This window comes from Corvus kubaryi, unplaced genomic scaffold (genome assembly GCF_017639235.1).
Source record: "Corvus kubaryi isolate FWS band 111438036 unplaced genomic scaffold, C.kubaryi_AGA036_p1.0 37334, whole genome shotgun sequence".
Classification (NCBI taxonomy): Eukaryota; Metazoa; Chordata; class Aves; order Passeriformes; family Corvidae; genus Corvus; species Corvus kubaryi.
In genome coordinates this window covers 16,001,298-16,023,721 of record NW_024581108.1, presented here as the reverse complement: position 1 = coordinate 16,023,721, position 22,424 = coordinate 16,001,298, and the positions used below count along the sequence as shown (strand labels likewise).

The following is a 22,424-nucleotide window of genomic DNA, read 5'->3' as shown; positions in this document are numbered from 1 at the left end:
TATTTCCTTAGTCTTTGATGTGGGGACAGGTGAGAGGTGTGATGAAGATTCCAGGTCCAGCTTCCTCAAACACCCTTTTGGGCACTGGCACCCACAAAGTTCCTTTCAGAGCTGTGATTACAGCAGTTACTGGAACTCCAAATGTAACTGTGAGCTCTGAAACAACCTCTGTCCCCATCACAAACTATTCCTGAATGAATGCACAGGCACAGAACAAGAGACTTAAAGAAGGGACAGGGATTTGAGTACTCCCCACTCCCAGAGCAGTAGCAATCTCATTTCGAAGGAAAGCAGCAGACTTTCTCACAGCAGTGTCTGGGACACAGGCACCCTGACTTCAGTGGAAGTCTTGAGATGTGTCCACTCTTCGTTGAACATAAGCTGCTTTCACAGCTCAAATTACCAAAATTAACCACCTCAGTGTGCTTCAAAATGAGATGTACATTATACTTACATTTAGAAGACAAAAAAACCCTACTGTCAATAACTGATTCAGCATATATATATATTATATATGCTGAATATGTATATATATTAGAGAGATATATATATACATATATATTATATCTCTTAAAAAATTAAGATATACTACCCACTGCACCTGAAGAGATCCCAAGCTATGCAGCGGATGCGCCACACCAGTCAGGCAACAGTTTTTAATCCCTGTAGCAATCCTGTAGCAATGTAGTGGCACATTAATTATCCAGCCTATTTATTCATGAGCTCTCAGGAACCACATGAAGCTGCCATCCTTCTCCTTCCTCTGCTCTCTTTAAATAGTTAATCACAGAAGAAGCAGCCGTCACCTGCACTGACAGCCCCTAAGCACTGAGCTCATGCCCTGTCACTTCAGTACAAGCCCATGCTGGGCATGGCAGTAATTCATGAGGCACAGAGATAGACACGCATAAAGTCAGTTCTAAGAAAGGGTTAAAAATTCTCTTTTTAGAATGTTTTTTTTCTGAATATCTAAACAACAAAGCAGAAATGTGTGGGATGGACAGGTGCTATTGTGTGGTTGTTATAAGAAGCACAGCTTCCTGAAAGGAGATATGGAAATGAATGTGGAAATATTTAGGATCAGGGGACCACATTTTTAAATAATCCTGACTCCTACTAAAGCCCTTGCTGAAGCTCCAGTTCCACCCAAAGTCCCTATCGCCTATTTGCATATAAGAGTGGGTTTTTTTCCCTAAAGTATAAAAGCTGCAAAACCATATCTGTAAGACAGCAATAGCAAAGAAATTTTTGCCAAGCTTTGATGCGAAGGAGACAGGAGTCTACACTCTAAGAAAGGCCATCTGGTGCTGTCCCATCTATGCTCCCCCAGCCTGTGGAAATGGAGAAAGGCACAGGAGTCTATGACCTACAAAATCAAGGGGGAACTAAACATCAGAAAAAAAGACCCACAAAAAAATTACTTTAGAGAAAGCCAATGAAATTTCTATGGCTGGCATAAATCTGTGTCACGCACTCTCTGCTGATATGAAAGCTTTAAAGATTTTGAACTTTATGTACAAAGAAGCAATTCAGCATGAAATTATAAACCCAGAAGACTTTACATGACAGGAGACCATATCCTCTGAGTGAAGAGCAGGCTAGAGTATTGAAAAATAAGAGGGGAAAAAAACATGACTGTGAAGAAAATACCAATTGCTAATCAATAGAAAGTTCATACCAGGATAATCAAACAAACCAAACTGATTTTGTTTATGAATTGAGTTAAAGAGTTTTGTAATTCATATAAGGCTATTTCTTAGCACCAATTGACTAGAAGATGCTTACAGTCATATCCTTGGTGCAAAAATAGTCTTATGTATCTAAAACACAAATGATAAATTCACTCTTTTGGTCACAACACCAACAGATTTGTTGTATAGTGAACTTCCCCTTTCTCCCTTATTTTGAAATACATTCAGATACTCTTTAAATCTTTGCCATGTTCCCCTACCAAACACAGATACACAAGTCTGCAGGCTGCAGACATTCCCTATTTATCGCCTCCTCTAATTTTTATTATTAGCTGCCAAATTACAAGAGCTTGTGGTTGGAAAATTGTAGCTGAGTACTGAGTAGCTGAACTGTCTCAGGCTGGCACATCAGTCACAAACTGTGGGCAGAGGTCTCTTTTCTCATTTGATAAAGAATAGGGCATAGAAAGAGCTGTACACAGGCAGCATCGTTTCCACAGCAAGGCCAGACATGCAGGAGACTGCAGGGTTACCACTGCAAATACAAGTTAGTGCCTTCTACAAAAAGGTCAAAGCATTAACTCCAGACTTGTAGGTGACCTCAGACCAACTAAAACAGTATAATTCACTGAACATAGTAGTCTAATTCACTGACCTACTGATGCCATTTTACCAAACATACTTGCCATTTTTTTTGTAGCATTCTGAAACCAGTAACCTTACTTCAGGCACTTTGAGTGATTATCTGCTGTTGGGAGATTTGCAAGAGGCAGAATTGTACTGTCCTGGAAAGTGAAAAATTAGATAACTCCTTCATTTACAGTGAGCAGCAGACGCAGCCCAGCTGGCCAGACCTTACACTGAGATGCAGGACTGAGATCATGCACCCATTTCTCTTGGTGGGGGAGCCACTGTCATGACTCAGATTACAGCATGTTTTTCTGTAGGGATGTCACTCTGCTTTTAAGGCATAATCATGAAAAATAAACCAGAAAAGAAAGGCATGGGCACCAACGTATTAGACCAGGCATCCATTTTGCCCAATACTTGACTCCAGTTAAAAGCCTAAGAAACAGAGTCAAGGTACATGCTTCCCTCAACATCCATTTAGGATGTAACTTAGAGAGCTCCATGCCTGAATACTTAAGAGTATATTTTATTTTTTTAATCTTTTGCCCACTATGGAGCCCATTCTCAAAAAAATGTAACTGGGAATAGCATGAAATAGCACTTACCTTTATTTATTTTGAACCTGGAGCACAATATTTGCATTTAATATCTCCAAATCTTATCAAACCATGTCATTCAGTATGTTATACAGGCTTGTGAATACCCTCTGCTTGCTCTACTTCACAGAGTATAACTAAGGCACAACTAAGTCCACCACACACCACAAACTGTCAGATCAGTCTTCTCCACAAACACTATGTTGTATCTATCAGAACTGAATTTGGCCAGCTGTTTTCTTGCCCCACCACTTACCACTGTGAGATCCCTCTGACATTCCTCACAGTAAGCTTTTGGTCTTACCACCTGGAAAAATATGCCAGTGCTTTATTATTCATCCTCCATTCCAGGTAGTTTATGAGCACCTGGAACAGCAGAGATCCCAGCACACTTTGTTCCAGAGGACTCCAGGAGTAACATCCCTGTACTGTCCAATCTTCTTATTTTTTCCATACAGTTTCTGCTATTTACCTAGTCACTACCTAATCACTAAGGATTACACCCAGTTTAATTTTCCAAAAATCTTTGAAACAGCAAATGTCTGGTTGTTTTTCATTTTTTGGGCTGGGGTCAGTTTGCTTGGGGTTTTTGTGTGTATGTGTGTGTGTGTGTATGTATTATGGTTTATCTAAGAAATCCACACGTATTGTATTAGTTAAATCACCTTTATCAAATGCTAATCCAGTCATTCAAACAACACAAGCACATTTATAGGGCAGAAGTTCCTGCTGCAGAAGACAACTTGTCTCCTCTCTATCTGTGTACAAGCACTAATTCCATTCTTTATTTTTAGGTTCTAAGAAGAGCCTGATACAGAAAGCAGGCTTGCTCTTAGCTTCCACTTTCCCAAACAACCCCCTAGACCCTTCTTGAAAAGCCCAGCACGTTGCTGCTCTTCATTCTTCCATTCTAAGGCCAATTTAAGCAATGATTATACGCAACCGTGTGTAACTCGGCAACTTCAACACCGAGTTCCTCACAAAGTGAGAACTTTTCCTAGCAATTCTTTGTGCTAGGAATTCACTCCAAAACGTCAAGCTTCTGTCACTTTCCCCCAGCCTGTCCCCTGGAAATGAAGGGTCCACAGGGGAACTGTTCTGCAGTGAATACCAATGCAAATAACTTCTCTGCTACAGCTTTACCTTCCCTTAGCTCACATGTGATATTATGACTATCTATCAGCTCATCGGGATATCTGACAGGCTTTCTGCCTTTGACAGACAAAAAGCTTTATTATTTTTTTTAATGTCTTTACAAAGTTGTTCCTCAACATTTTTTTTGCTCTACCTCATTATGGTTTATATTTAACTTGCCAAAGTTAATGCTCTTTCCTATTCTCCTCATTTGGATACAACTTCTGCTTCAGAAAGATGACTTATTTCTAGGAGTCTTGTTTACTTTACTGTTTAAGCAAGTCGTTGTTCATTTTTGTGGCTTTTCTTCCATCTCTTATTGCCCCTCCCTTCTCACACTTTACCATTGAAACTGCACACAGTATTCTAGAAATGTTGGATTGTAAGGTTTTGTATTTTAATTTAAGTTGGTGTTTCACACAAAATTCTCAACTTATTTGGGCACATATCGACTTGAAATAGCACTTCAGAAATGGTATTTTGTTAAGATAATGTGAAGGTTTCTCTGTTTCCAAAACAGGGTTTTTTCTATCTTGAAGGTACAATCTGCATTTGTTCCTCCCAGATGTTTTATTTCATGTTGGATATATTAGCATATATTTTGTTGGACTTTGGCCATTTAAATCAGGGAATCCAGACTGTTCTCTAGAAGTAACTGACCTTTTATTTAGTACTCTACAACCTGGGATTTTTTCCAGATAGGATTATTGATGACGGGATCAAACATTGCTAGAATGAGAACTGATTGACTGAGGACCTCATACAAACAAACAAACAAACAAACAAACATTTAGTCGTTCTTTACCATCAACCACATTTTTGGATTTCTCAGGGCATTGCTCTTTAATCCATCCAGTGCTTGCTCATGCTTGGTAAAGTCTGAACTCTCATTTTTACCAGTAAAAAAACACTTACGAAGAAGAGCTACAACCTCTGAGAAATATTTATTCTATTTCAACTATTTCCACTATATTTTGCCTATTTACATTTAAAATTGCACTAAGAAGTCAGGAACCTTAAAATGGGAAAACATTTATTCATTTTATTCATGCTTGAAAACAGCCAAACCAACTTTATCCAAATATTAAAAACACCCAACAAAAACACACATTTTACAGCAAAGACCAAGCCTAAAAAATGTCAGCTGTAGAGATGATGGTTTCCTAATGACACAATCAACTGAAAACAAAAGCTAGAATAAAACAAGCCATGCAGCTCAAATCTTTAAATGAACAAGCAAGAGAATTTGGCTTTAAGAGTTCAAAATATATTGAATACCTGGCTTGGTAATATTAACTTTGCATAGTTCTCTGACTACAAGGAAAGTTGCAGAAGAAAAAGAATTTTAAGTGCAGCATGGAATTTTTTTCAGAACTACTGGTCAGCCATCCTTACAGCAGTACTCAGTAAAATAATGAAATGTCCAACACAGAACTCAACTCATAAAGAAACCCAAGACACCACGGGAAAAAATGTCAACATTAGTGAAATTTTAGGGTCCATGTTAGATGAGCACCTGAACATTACCTGGTGAGATGCTGTCTTTAAAACTGTGAATATGATTTTTCAGTGTATGACCAAGACAACAACCCCTTGCTTCGGCTAGAGACACATTTGTACCCCTTTGCATGGAATTAGTTCAATGCTGTGAACTACTGGGAGAAGGTGACTGAACAGAGATCTGTAAGCAGCTGTTGAGGGAGAGAATAAATATCACTTCAGATTCTAGGAGGCTGAAAACCTCCTTCTCAAAGCCAAAGTATTTTTAAAATTAAAATAAGATTAATAGTTTTGTAATAATGAGTTCATCCTACTCTATACTATTTACATTTCACATGTACACAAACACAGATTTAAAAGCACTCACTTTCAGTTCTAGTATTTATATTCTAACCAGAGTTCCAAAATTCTCACAGAAGATAATACTGATAATTGTTCGGTTTACACTGGTGATGGAGAACTTTAGTGTTTTGCTTTGTTTTTAAGGCTTGTCTGTAGTATCTACTGGTAACAAGGCAATGTCAGATTTATTTTTTTATTTTAAAAAAGCTTGCAGACACCATGCTTGTCAACAAAAACAAAGACAGAAGGATACCACCAGTTTGAGGCTTGGCTTGAAGGCTGTGATCACTCAACTTAACCTTTAGATGCACAGGTCATGGAAATTCCCTCCTCAAAAGAAATAAAATATCTCTTTTGGGAAAGTGCCAGTTCTGTTAAACAGTCCTCAACCTCTTTTGCCAAAGAGATCATTGCACCACAGCATCTCTTCCACGTGTACAAGAAGCTTGTACAATGGTCAAATTTTCCACTCGATGAACCAAACTGAAATCCTTGAGCCTCAACAGATTAATGTTTCTGCCAATGTATCTTCTGAACTGTCTCCCAGCAATTCTACAAACTCCAGGCACCTGAGGGATGCTCTACCCTGTTCACCCAAGAACAAAAAAACCCAAAACCAACCAACAACAAAACATCACACTTTACCATCTACTCCAGATAACCATGACCAAAGCTTCCAAAGCATTGCATCATCTGGTATTAGCAGTGAGCTCAACCACACATTTGTATCATGCACAGACAACATAATTTGTTTTATTACTCAACATCCAGAAGCCTCTACTCTTTGAGCAAAGTCCTAGTCGGACTGAAGTCAACTAAGCCACTGCCACTGACCACTCAAATAGTCCAGAATTTCAACACCGGTCTCTCTTTGAACCAATCAAGTGACAGAGTAATGACACTTTTCAAGACAAACTCTGCCCATCACCTACCTTGAAGGATGAGAAGTCATATGGGGAAGTGGGAAAAAACTCCCACAGTGATTACTTACTTTGGGAAGATGACAGTCATGAGCGCTGATGCATAGCCTGGCTTGCACACTCCCTCAGAGAAATTGGCATACTTTGATGCCAGTTCTGGAGGCCTGTGGAAAAATGAGTACAGAATCAGGACTCTTCTGGCTATGAACTAGTTTTTGCAATCATCCAAGTAATTTTTCTCCTTATCACTTTGCAGAAAACAGCTGCAGGGAGTAATAGCAAACACAGACCATTATTTATTTGTTGCACTATGGCATCGCAGAACAACAAACAAAGGAGAGAGGTGAAGAGATCTGAAATACCACTAAACCACTAGTTTTGCTGAAAGATTTTCATAGCTAGCAAGGAAAATCTCATAGCTATCAAGAAAAATATCAATATATCATTTAGACTTCAACCTTTCAAAAGCAAAAAAGACAAACAGCACTTTGCTTTAGCTACTTTTCTAAGTTATGATCAAAGTTAAAATTATAGAAAAGTATTATTTCAAAGATTACTTAAAGATAGTTTCAGGAATTTGAAACAAAGCTCCAAGAAGTTCTGGCAGGGTATCATCAAGGGATAAGTGCTTTCAGTATTTGGAAGAGATGACATTGCTGCTACTTTGTTGAGGTATGTCTGAATTCAGCTTGACTAGTGACTCTTGGGCCAAATTTAGAATATGCAAGGTGTTTTTTTCATTCAGTTTCTGTACAGAAACAAGATCAGCAACTTAATTAAAGATATTTCAGTCTAGCACATACATTTACCATAGGTCTACTGAGTGATCTGAAAAAAACATTTTGTTTCCCTGTTCACCACCTGCAACAGTTTTACATTTATCCATTTCATGAAAGCATTACAAAGGCTAATTCACTTGTGCTTTCAAAGTAACATTAGATATCTTAGTGTCAGCCACAATATGAGAATTGTTAATATTCCTTCAAAGAACAACATAAAAAGCATTTACAGTTCCATGCTCAACATTCAGTGGAAGCTGCAAAGACTCCATCGATAACGCTGTTCTTGCTACATCATTATCAGCAACAGGCAGGTAATGAAAGGTTTTTCCTCCAGTTTAACAGTAGGAGTCAAATGAAGGTGACAGTGCAGATCCACAGAGCAGCTCCACAAAATCAGTTCTGAAGAGCCTGTTATTATCACAACCATGTTCTTTCCCAGGCATCACCAATATCACTTAACCAGCAAACTACTGCTAACTGCAACAAATGTGGATTCAGAGAGCTTGAAAATTACATATAGGAAGGACAGTAACTCCATGCTGAACTGACAGTAACTATTCTTCTCATACTGGTCACGCATCACCTCTCAAGAGGCCAGTAGCCACTTCCAACGACATGAACAATAGATGGACAAACAATTTTACAACTAGCTGCATACAGTACAAAACCTCCTATAGGAACTACGGGAGAATGGTCTGGTCTCTCTGTATACAGAACCCCTGTAATTCCAAATATATCGATATATACAGAACCTCTATGGTTCTTTAAGAATAAAATCTATTTCTGCTGAATAAAAATCTAAACCTTCAACAGCAGGAAGAAAAATAAACTGGAGAAGATAAATAGTCACTGGAAGTATTTAATTTCTTAAGACCTTGTAAGCTAAAAAGCACCATAAAAAGCTTAAGAACACAGATCCTATTTAATTCTGCCACAGATATCCTGCATAGCTATGGTCCAAACATGTAATATTTTACTATCAAAATTCCTTAACTATAAGATGGCAGAACAATACATTTGGCCATTTACACTGTCAATTATTTACAATAAAAGTTTAGATATCTCTAAATATATTATAAAGACATGGAGAGAAAGAGACAGGTGTAACATTATCGAGCACAACCCAAATCCATTAATTTGGATTCCATAGGTGACGATGTGATATCATAATACATTTCTCTAAATGAGAGAGATGAGAAAACATCTGAGACACGAGCATCCAAAATAATTTTCATTCTTACGCCAGTCAGGATCTCTTTATAAATAGGCACATGAAGCAAAGGCCTGTTGCTGACAAAACAGAAGGTTCTAATGGTGCTAAAGTATATCTCCTGACACAGACAAAAGGGAAAGCAGGATGTATGGATCACAGCTTGTTGGAGCATTTCAGATACAAAGAAATGTGGGAAATTTTAATTTTTATCAAGCAAACCTAAGCATTGCTAGAATTTTATTGTTTAGGCAACATACAGAAACCCCTAATACCAAAATCTTCAAAAACAAGTAGAAAGCAACTGGAATTTATCTGCAGCCACCACGGTAGTGAGTCATTGCTGGCAAACTTGTAAAACTATTTCAACAGCAGGCCTGTCTCAAATGACCTCAGTGGTCACACAAAATATCTTGTGCCACAAGCACAGGCATTTTTCTCTTTTCTGATTTAATGGCGCTTTCATTATCAAATTAAAATGTCACTCAGATGCCCATCATGGTGTTTCTGCACAAGAATAGCAGGCTGAGACCCTCCTGCATTGTGAGCCCACAGAATGCCAATCTCTGCATCCTGATGGGGGGGGAGCTGTCAGAACAAACCCACAAACCCACAAAGACACTCAGAGCTGCTAAAGCCCCCAGGCCGAGCTGTTAACATTTCTTGGATGTGATGAAGTTCATGATCCAAAGTGCCAGAGGCAGAACAGTTCTCCAAGCCAACTGTAGCTGCCATCTCGTATCATTCAACATTTGCTCATCTCCTTTCTTCGTGCCGCATTTTGAGTCAGCAAGCTACAGAAAACTAGAAAGGGGCACTCTACATTTTAAATCCATCTAGGGACATGTTTTATTTGTTCAATCTCTTTGAAATATGCATTGCATACTGTCACTGCCAACATGCTCATAATGATAAGCCCCTAGTAGGTGTAACCCAGAGCAAATTTAGAGTAAGGCTGGATACAGCCTTGCTGTTTACCATCCTGCTACCAGATGAAGCTCTCCAAGTTAACATCCCTTTAGATATATACATTTGCTTTGTGGGTATTTTTTTCTGCAAGATCTACAAATCTTGCAGAGATCGGTCTTCCATAAATCAGGATGCAAAACATCCTGCGTGAAGTATCCCATCGAGAACTACACACCTTTCAAACAAAGCCAACTTTGAAAAATCACACTGTGTTAGTAGTACATGGTACTGTAATAAAAGAGCTGTACAGAACTGAAGTCTACAAATAAGCGTCTCCTTTGTATTTGATGACAATGTGCCTACCACACTGCTGCATATATTGCTGCTTCTTTGACAATGTTTTTATGTCCAAATGGGAAAACCAAACACTATTACTTTCTTAGTGCTTTAGAAGCTAGTAAACAGCTTCATCTCTCTAGCCCCATTACTGTGCCTGAACTCCAAGGCCATCCTGATAATCCAGCCAGCCAGAACCATCATGATGCTTAGGACAGAAGGGTGCAAATCTCTACATCTTCCAGGTCCAGCTACATTATTCCAGCTCCTGATGCTCATGCTGGGCTGAGATAGTTAAAGAGCTAGTGGAGACAGCAAAAATAATATAATTAGATGACACTGTGGACCCTTCAAATTTTGCTCAGATTTGCTGCAGGAGAAACCTAGTAAAGTAAAAAATTGCTCCAGAATAAATGAGAAAAACAAATCAGTCAGTAACTGTAAACATCTGCTGTTTTAAACAAGTGCCTGCATGAGGGTGAAGTTAAAGGGAAGTAATTGGCTTATTCCACTGAAGAGAAAATGCACTCTTGCTTTTTTTTTCCTGACTTTTCTCTTATGAGACCAGCACACATCCTGAATTCTTAAGATTTTCTGTGCTTCTCACACTGTTATGCGGACATCAATCTTAACAAAATTTCACAATTTGGATAAGTTAAAAATCCAGCTGCTTTCAGAGGATTTAGAAAAAGTAACAAGATTTTTCCTTCTGCTTGCATTTGGCAGATGTGTGCCTTCTTTTAATCTCAAATATGAAAACGTCACCATGGTTAATTCCTTCATCGTGTCCTGATCAGGGACATCATGTCATCCTCATAAGACTGGAATCTAAATCCTTTTTAAAAAGAAGTTAGTAATACAACTCAGTGTTTAGATTACTAAAATAATGGCCACAACTAAGCTCATATAATTGAATATTACAAAATCTGCTTGAAGAGACAGTTTTGATGCTTTCCCTTTCCCATGGAATTTAAATTGTGGATTGTAAAAATCAAAAAACTTCATCTACTTGAGATCATCTTATTTGAGAACTGATGTCTCTTGCTGCTACTCTCGCACATAAAATATATGAACTGACACATTTCTGAAACAAGGAAAAGGAGTTCTTGGCAATGAGCTCTCTGGGCTGACCCTTCTTGGGGTTTCTTTCTCTTCGGTTCAAAATAACCTGAGTGTTATGCCTACAGAGCAGCTCTACAAAGTGTATGTCATGATACATGAAGAATGAACAGGAGATGGGATGAGAACATGAAATGAAGGCATATAAAACACAGTGAGGTGTTATGGAGCAATAATGAAATAATATTAGCACATAATTTTGCGGATCACTAAATGAAAACAGTTAATGCTGAGACCCCATAGCTATACCCTGTGAGATTCAGAGCATTTTAATTTAGGTAGGACTCCCTGGGTCAGATGTATCTACCACGTACAGTCATGGCTCAGTGTTGGCCAAAAGACAATTTTGTAGACTCCTGGAATAAAACTTTCAGTTCAGTTTCCCTCAAATAAGCCAAGGGATACATTTCAATCAACAGTAAGAACTAGTTATGGGATTTGCTTCAAAATTGGAAGACTGCTCCAAAAAAGACACTACTGAAGACACATGCAGAATGGCTAGGGTGTGCATTTGTATGTATTTCAACTAACATCAAAAGGACGCAGACAACTGAATAGTATTTGTTTTGTACATCACTTATAGCCTAACAAATAGACAGCTTCCAGTCCTTCATATTCTTTTTCATAATATCATATAAGCTTGTAAAGCAGTGAATTCCATTTGATAGGGAAAATACCACCAGTTTACTTAAAGGCAGGGGAGGACACCTTCAGAAGGTTTGGTGATGCAGCTCCTCAGTTACTGCTACTCAGCCTGAGGAGGAGAAGTAATTTACATTCACCTACAGAGTAGTCAATCCCATATACCAGTAACAGCAGGGGACTGAAAAAATGCATCTCCACATCTGACTTTATAAGTAGAGTCACGACCATCATGTCACGCAGGGGGAATCCCCTGGAATGGAAGACACCGCCACAGAACCCTCCCCTGGGGTACATGGCTAGAGATCCATGCTCACCAGGAGCACAGTGCGGGCTGGGAAACACCGAACCAGGATTTTAAGAAGCTCCAATTACAGCTCTTACAAGTTTGCAAACTTGGGTTTAAAGAATTACACAGCCTGATCATTTGATGTTTGCTATTTTCCATCTGAGGAAAAAGTAAACAAACAAAAGAAAGGAATGAGTAGATAGAAAGAAGACGAAAAGCAAAATGCTTACATTGAAAGAGATGGGAACTGCATCTATTGCCCTATAGCCAGCCAAATAAATGTAAATATTTTCAAATGTTACTCCAGTATGTAAGCAAATTCCCCAAGGAGGCTGTATGGCCAAATACAAGGAAAGATAGACCAAATCCCTGTTTCTAAAATGACATGATGAATGGTAAATTCTGCTTCTCTACAAAGAACTGTGGCTTCTGATGAAATTAATTTACAATGATAATCAACACGTAGTTTTATTTATTTATTTGGATTACTCAAGAACAGCAGCTGAAGAAGATTAGGTTACATTAAATTGGCCCAGGACGACAAAGTTTGGAAGACATTCCACCAGAACCCATGACCCGCCTTTCCAGCCCTGAAGGAAGAGATGACACGAAGCCAGTTCTGCCCTTGGGAAGTGCAGGGCAGGCAGAGGGGCAGGGACAGCTCAGAGCAGTAACACTGCAATGCCACTCACCCTCTGAAATGCCATCTTTGCACAAACACACTGAAAAGGCTTCCACTCATGAAAAAATCATGAGGACCCTACTTCCTTACTAAATTCCATTCCTGGTCTTTGCAACAGTAGAAATTAGATCACTAGGCAGAAGAAGGAATTTCAGATTAGTCTCAGCAGTGCTAAATGCATAAACATCTTAAGAAATACAGCTATAAGTGATTTCTCTATCAGAAAGGAGTATCTCATTGTACCATCCCTTATAGTTCCAAGGACCAAGAACCCTGCCTGGAGCTTCTCAATTAATAACCTTTTATCAATGCCTTAAAAAGTGTCAGGATCCTCGTGGAAAAAAGAGTAAGAAGTTTTCAAGGTAGACAGCTTTTGTTTGTTTAAGTAAGTAAATAAAGAAACAAAATCCTGAGTTTAACAAAACCCAGATTTAAAGGATGAAGATAAAAAAACCCAGCCAAAGTCCATGGCACATTTTGTATGTGACCTCATGCTGCATGCTCCTCCAAGATTGAGTAATATCCCCGACCACCTGATCTCCTTTGGTTTTTGTAAAATTTCCCTTTTTTAAAAAAAAGATTCTGTTTTGGTTACATCTTACCTTCAAGACTAGTAGCCCAGAGAAAAAGCAGGATTGTGTTCAAATAGACACAGATGAGGAGCAAAGAAAACAGTCCATTCCAGAGTTTGTTTGTGTTTTTAAAGAAATGTGGAAAGGAAAAAACAACTGGATAGAATACCAATTGTTAGACTAAACAAAAAGCATGAAATACAGAAATTTTATTTTCACAGAAGGCAGCTGCTTACCAAACAAAGAAAAAAAACATGAAGATAACTGCTCCCTGAGTTTTTGATAATTTACTAATCTTTGGACAAAAAACTTATAACTTAATGATGAAGTAACTTGCTGACAATCAACACAATTCCTCAGTGTATATTGCTGGACTTTTATCTATTCTAGTTTCCATAGTCCAAAATTACTGGGTTTCCATTCTCAGTGATAAGTATCAGCATTCTGGCTTTACAGACAGGAGACAAGGATAACGTAATGGAAGATAACCACGCTGTTTGGAGATGGGGCATGTTAGGACTCAGTAGTCAATAAAAACTCTCTCAGCAGTCAACTCCAATTCCTAGCTGAACTCCTTTCTCAAGAACTTTCTAAAGAATGTATAAATGAACTCTTGTTTCCCCAAAGCCAGAAATTATAGTGCTCCCTGATATTAGGCCATGTGATTCTCAAAACCTGCAAAAACTAAATGCTGTGATTCTCTATTTAAACACCTCTCAAAAACCACTGCTAGTGCAATGGCCATAAGAAGTGAGGCAATTAAAAGTCTAATAGGAAATAAAATGCTCAGCTATCACACCCATTTTTGGCCAAACAAAGGGATGGAGGAAGACAAATTGCAATGCCATAATTTTGTTGCTGTAACCTGTAATTCTTTATCACCAACCCTCATTTGTTACATCTACAAATGGGCAATGCTTTCTTTGGACAGGGAACAGTTTTTCTACTTGCAGTGTAATAAACCCAGCAGTGTAGGTCCAGGAGAGACAAACAAGTGCTAAAGAGATGGAAATAAATAATTCAATCCAATTAGAATCCAGGAATCCTCTATTCAGACCAACAGGAATCAGTACATCTGAAAACAAAGATACTTCCCCAAAACCCACAGCTGTGAGGAAAAAAAAAGTTCAACTAAGAATTCCTGGAGCAGCATAGACAAAATTACAGTTTTATGCCTGTGGATTTGAGTGTCAAAATCCAGTGCTTAGCAGTTCCAAATGCCAAATGAGAAAATCTCTCACACTAAGGTTTTAATCACGAAATCTTTCTTCAGAAAAATGTAGCTCATTTCATTGTAGAATGCACCAAGCTATGGATTCAGTGTTTTGCTAGGTGTGAGAGCACACTAGAGCACAGCGGAATATTATGGAAAATATCAACTGTGATTTATTATTCGCTATTTCCCATATCATTGGAACATCAAGCAAAATTATCCTGAAGACAGTAAAACAGACAAAAGGAAGCACTTTGTTATCTAACAGGCAGTTAATAGGCAGATTTCTTTACATCAGTATGTATAGATGGGATCAAAAGCTATTAAGAGGTCTAAGAGCATCCCCAGTTTGGGAAGACCAAAGCTTCCTCCCCCTCGGAAGCTGTAGAGCGACACTGGAGCAAGGACAGCCTCACAGTTGTGTATTTTTCTCCTTCCCTACACAATTCTACGGAGCATTTTGAGACAAGGTATTGGAGCAGGTGAGTCTTTGGTCTGGCCATTTTTATTTTCCTACGACAAAAGTTCAACCTTTTCTGTTGCAGTAGCAGATCTATTGCACAGGCAACTGGAAGACACTAAACCTTAGGGGAATAAACTCCACTTGGAAAGATCTCTCTCAGCTACCGAGAGAGATGGAAATCTAACACAAACACTACACAACACCCTCCCTTTTCAGTTTCTTCAGTAAGGGTGATAAAGGCCACCCTTTAAACTTTTCTTTGGAAGGTCTGGACAGCCTGGGAAAAAATAACAACTTAATTCCTCTAAACAAAAGAAAAAGCCAACTTGATATGGCAAGGGTGCTTCCCCCCCTCTCCAGGCTGGACTGAAATTCAGAGGAAAAAACCACTGGTCAGTGAATAAAGTGCTCTAGATGGTATGCAGAGGTGACCTCACAATTGGGGAATGTGGTTTAACAGTAGTTTTACAAAATGCTGTATATAGTCATGAGGTTTTGAGTTTTTCTCACTCCTCTTTCTGAAGCAGTAGTCCAAAAAAGGCTGTCTCTAGTGACCTGTATTAGAGACAGATGCCATGAATTCAAGCAGACATCAATTAATCTAGTAAGTAGCACACCGAAGCCTTAAGAAGAGGGACGCTACATATTGGCAGGAAAAATGTTTCCTCCAGAAATTTTGCTGTAAATACAGAACACAATCCTGACCTGAACGAACCCTTGCAGTTACTGTGACTAAAAGTGCCCTCACAAAACTAACAAAAATCCAAACTGCTTTAGGGAAAATAGAGAATAGATGGAACCTTTAACAGGAAGAACAGCTGCAGAATCACCGAGATCAAAAAAGCCTTCCTGTTTACTCCATACATTGTTCTAGTGAATGCTCTTCTGCTAAGATAAATGCTTTTTTTTTTTCTTCCTTTGCTTCAAAGAGCAGCTGTTTGTCTGAAAAGGCTGCCCAACCAACATTCAAACTGCCACAGGTAAGCACCATGAGTCAGAGAACTCAATAAAGTTTGTCTCAAAGTCCCAATTAATAGGACTGTCCTTCATCTTGTATCACCATAATTTAACTGAACACCAGCCCTAGATCAGGTTATTCATGGCTCTGAGAGAGAGAGCAGTGTTTTTTTCCAAATTGTTTGGTGAACAAGCTAAAGGAGAGCTCCAAGGCTGAACCATAAAATAGGTTTCCCTTTTTAACAGGACAAATCCTATCCTCTCCTCCTTGTTAATTCATCAAAATAGCAACACTTCACAAAATCACCTGAGCCAAGCTCCATGATGTTAAAACACAGCTTTGACTCCTATACAGATCAGAGTCCCTGACTCAAACAGTCCAGTGACACAACCACCTTTGGGAATTTCTGCCTTCAATGATGTAAAAAAAGGGTCACTAAAAAAGAGGATGAAAGGGGACAGGAGGAAGGCACCAAACATTTTGCAGCTGTACAGGACACAGCTCACAGTTTTGAGGTCTTCAAGGTTAACTCCTTTAAGGAACCAGGGGAAGATATTTCTAAGTAGGAATCAAAAGGTCTGAAATCAACCAGAATTATACAAACACATTCAATATGGAAATTCAAAACACTGTTTGTTGGCTTTTCAGTTTATTCTTTGATGAGCTGGAACAGATTGCACGGCAGACAAGGCAGAAACAGCACATATATGATCTCAGTTTTCTGTCCCTCCCTTTGTGGTCCTGATTCTCATTTCTTAGAGCAGGAGTGGGGCTGCAAGCTAGTGTTAGCAGTAGCATTTCTGCCTGTTTTCATTTCTGCTGTGAACAGGGAGAGAATCACATCAGCTTCTGTGTAATGTTAGAGTAAAAAGTATTTAATTAAAATTAATTTAACTGCTTGGTTTTCTCAAAAGCAAATAGAGAAAATCTCATCTCAGCCTCATAATTTAGTTCAAACATCCAAAACCTCAAAAACATCTTACTGCAACAACTGCTACATGACTCCTTCGCCAACATGTCACATCAGACAGAGCTGACATTAACCTTCCTGCTGCAAAGTAGCCTTCATCATGTTTTGTTTATTGCAATGGGCATCACACACCATCACCTGTCCCACCAGTCCTAGTCAGGTCTGGGGTCCTTTGGAGTACTTCTCCAGTGCAGATTCCTGAAGGAAACAGCATATCCTAAATTTATCAACCTAATCAAAACTTACCTTGTCCTTCAGTCCTAGAACAACTAAAATAAAGAGGTCTTTACTCATCAAAACTTACTACCAGGTTTTCAGTCTTAAGACTGGGAATGGAACAAGTAAAATAAGATACCCCTTGGATTATATTTAACAGGGTTCCTTCAGTCTCCTTCATTCCTCTCCTCTGCTAGATAGTTCTCAAGCACAGCAACAAGGTTTCTTCCATTCTTGCAGCAAAATGAAACATTGTTTTCTTACATAACAGATGCTAATCACAGCTGTTAAAAGTATGCCTTGGTTTTATTGCCCTTCCTCAGCACGCAAGAAGACTGTATGTGTTTGTTCTACTAAACTCTTTCCTGCCTTGATGACTTACTACATATTCTTAAAATTTATGTGTGGCAATCTTAGCAGAATGAGGCAGACAGCAAAGCTTTGATGTCTCTGGTCACATTATAGCAATGCAGCAGACAAAATTAGAGGCAGACTGAGTAGACTAAGTTGTCTCTTCCCATATGCTCCATTTACAAAACCTCCTCAGAGCCAGCTTATAAACTAAGGGCTGACAACTGAGCTGTGTCTGGATACCTGTTGGGGTTTTAGTTTAGTCTTAGTTTTTTTCCTGTTAAAGGAATTTTCTCTCATATGCATGTTGCTAGGGGACAAATAGCTGTACTTAAGAAAGACAAAAAGGGGGGTGGGGCGGGCCTGGCTACTCCTTTGTCTACACCTGCGTGTGGGGTCAGTTCGCTCTCAGCGTCTGGAGAGAGAAGCTGCAAAGAAAAGAGCTGCTGGTTCCTTTTTTTCGGCCGTTTTTCTTTCTGCTGGAAACAACGCCGGGATCCCAAAAACCGCTTTCCCTGCCCTGCTGGAGGCCGGGCTGTGGCTGCCCTGCCCTGCTGCTGCTTTGAGCTTTCGCTGCGTTGTAGCCGTGCTCGTCCTGCCGGCCTGGACCTCCGGGGGGTTCCCCTTTTGGATACATCTCGTCTGCCACCCGGAATTGGTGTTTGTGCCTGCCGTTCCAGCCTGCCGTTCCCGAGAGTCCGGGATCGGCTGCCCAGGGGTTTGTGAAGCCTTTGTTCCATCCCTTCCCGGGATCCCAGGGCACCGGTGCCGCGTGCTCCCCGAGCTCGCTCCGGAGCGCCCCCTGCAGCCACGGGGGAACCATCGCACCTGCCCTGCTCACCGGGAGCCGCCAGCGCCCCTGCCGGCTGTGAGCGGAACTGCACCCGAGGGGAAAGGGCCTGACAGCCGAGAGGGCTGGGGCTGGGTTTGTGTTTGCTGTTACTGCCATAGTTGTTGTTGTTTTGTTTGACTGGTTATATATATATATATAGAGAGAGAGAGAGAGAGAGAGAGTAAAGAACTGTTATTCCTATTTCCCACATCTTTGCCTAAAGGCCCTTGATTTCAAAATTATAATAACTCAGAGGGAAAGGGGTTATATCTGCCACTTCAAGGGAGGCTTCTGCCTTCCTTAGCAGACACCTGTCTTTCAAAACCAAGACAATACCATAGCAAGTGTGTTCTTCAGAGTAAGTGACAAGGTTCAGAGGCAGGCTTGATAAACAGTATAATGTTCACCTGCTGGAATACACTTGATTTCCATTCAGTCTTCTGATGGGGGTTCCATACAACATTTTCAAGAGCACACAAAGAGGAAGTAGGTTTCTCTTTGGAGGTGGAACATTACTGCAAGAAGGACCAGGCAGGCACAGAAGAGTTGATGCTTGGTGGTCACACACACACCTTCAGGATTTTCGAGAGAGAAAGCTCTTGCATCAGTTTAAGGATAAGCTCACAACAGCTTTGATTCAATGCAGGCAATAACAAATCACCTGCTTCCAATGTGTGCTGGTGCTTTGTTTTTTATGACCAAGATCAAGAATAAAATGATGAACACCAGCGTTTTAACATAAACTTCTATCAAAACCCATGATTCCACAGAACATCTAGCAGTATTTCTTATCTCTTTAACTGAAGTTTTGGGAATAATCAATGCTTAGTTAGCCCAATTCATTCAATTTTTATAAGTTATTCAGGGAGCAGGAAGGTCTTTGTAGGAGGATATTCAGTAACAAGAAGCATTACAACCTCACCAGTGCAGAAGCTGGCCAAAACTGAAGTAATTTGTCTCTGAGTTTTAGAACAGATTTCTGAAGGAAGACTATGAAGTGTGGCTTTTAATGTGCCCTTCCCTCAAGAGGACAAAGCAACACAAGGACCCCCATGCCATTTATGAGCTATTAGAGATTCCCTGAATGGGGGTCTTGCTACTAAAGCCAATTCAGCCTTCTGTGAATGCAACAACTGTAAAAGTTTTGCTCAAACAACAGCAGTAGAACAACAATAGTGGAAATTGTTACTAGTTGTAACCCTATCCACTCCCGGAAAACAAATAAATAAACATTTAATTAGGTTAATGCTACTGTGGTGAAGAACTACAAGCAAAGTAAGCATTCCACCTTACACCTACAGAGGAGGAAAAAGAACTGAGATTTCCCAGTTTTGTGCAACTAGTCTGGCTGATTAGAAGAACACAAAATGTAAAAACTTAGTCCTAAAATGAACACATCAAAAAAGAAATCAATCTCACACATAGCAGGCACCTTCATGGATATCCACATGAAGAGCAAGCCCATCTCAAAAAAGGATTCTTTTTTTAATAAGCACAGTAACTGGAACTATAGGTATTACTTATTTTTTCTCTGTGAAAACTCATATTGGCAAATATGTGACTGTTCTCAGAATCAAAAATGGGTTGAAAAGCTTATGAGTCATTCCCTTTTGCTTTTAAAATACTTGTACTTCAACTTTCTGCCAAGGATATGGAGAACCCCTAGTGTGTGAAGATTTATTAATAATGTCTAGTAGCCCAAAAAGCCCTTTGCTACTTCTTCAGAAATTCTTTTAAGAATCTTGTCCAGACATACCAATTCTAAAGCACATAAACTTAGGTATCTACTCCTTGATATTTTGTTGTTGATATTAAGGAGAGAATTTTTTTCTATCATCCAACCAGAACAAAACTCCGCATTTACTGCACACTTCTACCTTTCTATAAATACCTTATCACTGCCTCCCCTTACATTCTTGACAGAACTATTTTTCCATGAACATTTCTTTCTTATGAAATGGAACTTTTGGGGCAAACAGTATAAATCTGCTCTAAACAATGCCCAGCCATTCATATTTCTTGCTTTACGTGCTTTTCCCACATGGTTTGGTTCATAATTACTTCCAGCTTCAGGAAACTCGCCCTTTTAGAGGCACCAAACATAAGTTTTTGACTTTGTTTGCACTTAACAAATCAAGCAATGAATCAATTCTATCTAAGCTGCCAGCGATTCTGAATGCTACAGTCTTTTATCTTCTTCTTCATCAACTGAAACTGTGTCTAACACAGAAATCCCAAAGTTACATAATAAAGACTCCCATGAGAAATCCTTACCAGAATGCCAAAAGACCAAAATTGAAAACAAACTGAAATGAACTATGAAGAGCAAAACAAAAACAGGGATAGCAGTTACATCCCACCCAAATGTGGGAGAGGTTTGATGGATGAACAACAAACAGCCAGGTAACTGAATTGCTATAAATAGCTCAGGTTAATTTTCTTAAATATTTCAAGTGCTCAATCAGTACAGAATGGAAGAGATTGGGTAGAAGGAGAAGAATTAAAAGTCTGAAATGAAAGAGAAGTAAATAACCAGTTGCCAGGAAAATACCAGTATGCTAAGCCTTGAAATAATGTTTCAGAAAAAGCATCGGGGCACTCTTGCATGCGATGGCCAGAATCCTTTAATGTCGCACATGAGAGACACTCTTAGTCTTGGCTATGCAGGACAGGACATCATTGGGACTTCTCACTTCTTTTCTTTTGTCCCTTGTTCAGGATTGCAGGAATACAAAAAGACAAATTGAAAAAAAAACCCAGTGCAGAAAGAAATCCCACAGCACCAGGCATGGGGAAACTCCAGCATTCCAACACGTTTACTGCTTATTTTTTCAGTGTTCAATGGCAAAGTACCACACAAAGACACAAACAGTTTCAAAGCAACCTCCCAGCCTAGAAAGAAAATGAGGGGAAGGGGCTCTGTTTCAGTTCTTCATTATTAAAGCTCTGAAGTAAAGACGTTTCAACAAACATAAGTAACCCAATCTGTGTGTTTCTCTAGCCCAAACTCCCTCCATTTTTATGGTCTTTTCAAAGTCTAGATCAAGTTTCATTTGAGTTTGCAGGGTGAAGGTTGTTATTTCTGGCTTTCCCACCCCCCCAAGACTCAATTTCTTTGTCTTTTCTTTTTAACACAAAGTTGAAATCATCATGAATATTCACAAAAACTTTGTTGCACCTCCCAAATCTATTTTATAATAATGAAGAAATACGTAAATACACAACATCACAAGATGTCTAGCAAAATGCAAAGCCCACTGGAAAAAAATATTCCTCCTTTTAGTTAAGTCCTGCCTAAAGATTCCTAAAGTACATGATATAAAATATATACCAATATAAAATATGTACCATATAGTTAACAGAGTGTACTTGTACAATATGTTAGTATCATGTTATTGTGATCAACCATAGTGATCTTACAGCCATTTTTATAATTGAGAGGGGCAACAATTTTTTGTTTTCCTATTTCTACATTGAAAGAAAATTGTAAGACCCACTGTTTTGTTTAAGTGCAGAAAGATTCCATGAAACTCAAGTGTATCGTCTAACATTTGTTAAACTTTATGAGGGAGTGGTTCTTCCCCAAAGTCAAACCCTGGGAAGCTTTTCCCATCATTCATCAGCTGAGATTTTGACATCCAAGGTTTTCAACTGACTATGGCAGAAGGTGAAAAGATCTACCAAGTTCCTACGAGGAGCTTTTCTCTGGCTGTTGTTTAGAAGCATCAAATCCCCAATATAACTGAAGTTATGCTAAAGTCCCTTTGAAAGTAGATTCTGAAGGATGAGTTTGAAACAGGGGCAGAAGCAGTCATTAGCTTCCTTCTCACTGAGGAAATGGCACACCAGCAGAGCAGGAAGGAAAGCTGGCACAGAAGCAGCACTGTGCAACCGAGAAGCCCCCAAATCATTTGGATTATTACAAAAAAGGAACTTTCCATATGCTCAACACAAGTGAATCTCCACTTGTAAACTGCCAAGGCAGACTCAAAGCAATCACTTAGGTGACTAAACCAAGCATTCAGAGAGTACTAAGTGACAGAAGCATGACCATGCAACCTTCAGCT

At 39.3% G+C, this 22,424-nt stretch overlaps 1 protein-coding gene across 11 annotated transcripts in view; it reads right to left on the bottom strand.

Annotated features, from left to right (window-relative positions):
- ST3GAL3 (ST3 beta-galactoside alpha-2,3-sialyltransferase 3) overlaps positions 1 to 22,424 on the bottom strand; it is a 191,470-nt gene that overhangs the window by 104,900 nt on the left and 64,146 nt on the right. For all 11 annotated transcript variants that reach the window (XM_042030504.1, XM_042030502.1, XM_042030503.1 and 8 more), the window contains one exon: positions 6,885 to 6,977. In XM_042030504.1, coding sequence (XP_041886438.1) covers positions 6,885 to 6,977 — 93 coding nt within the window. The remainder of the gene's footprint in view (positions 1 to 6,884; positions 6,978 to 22,424) is intronic.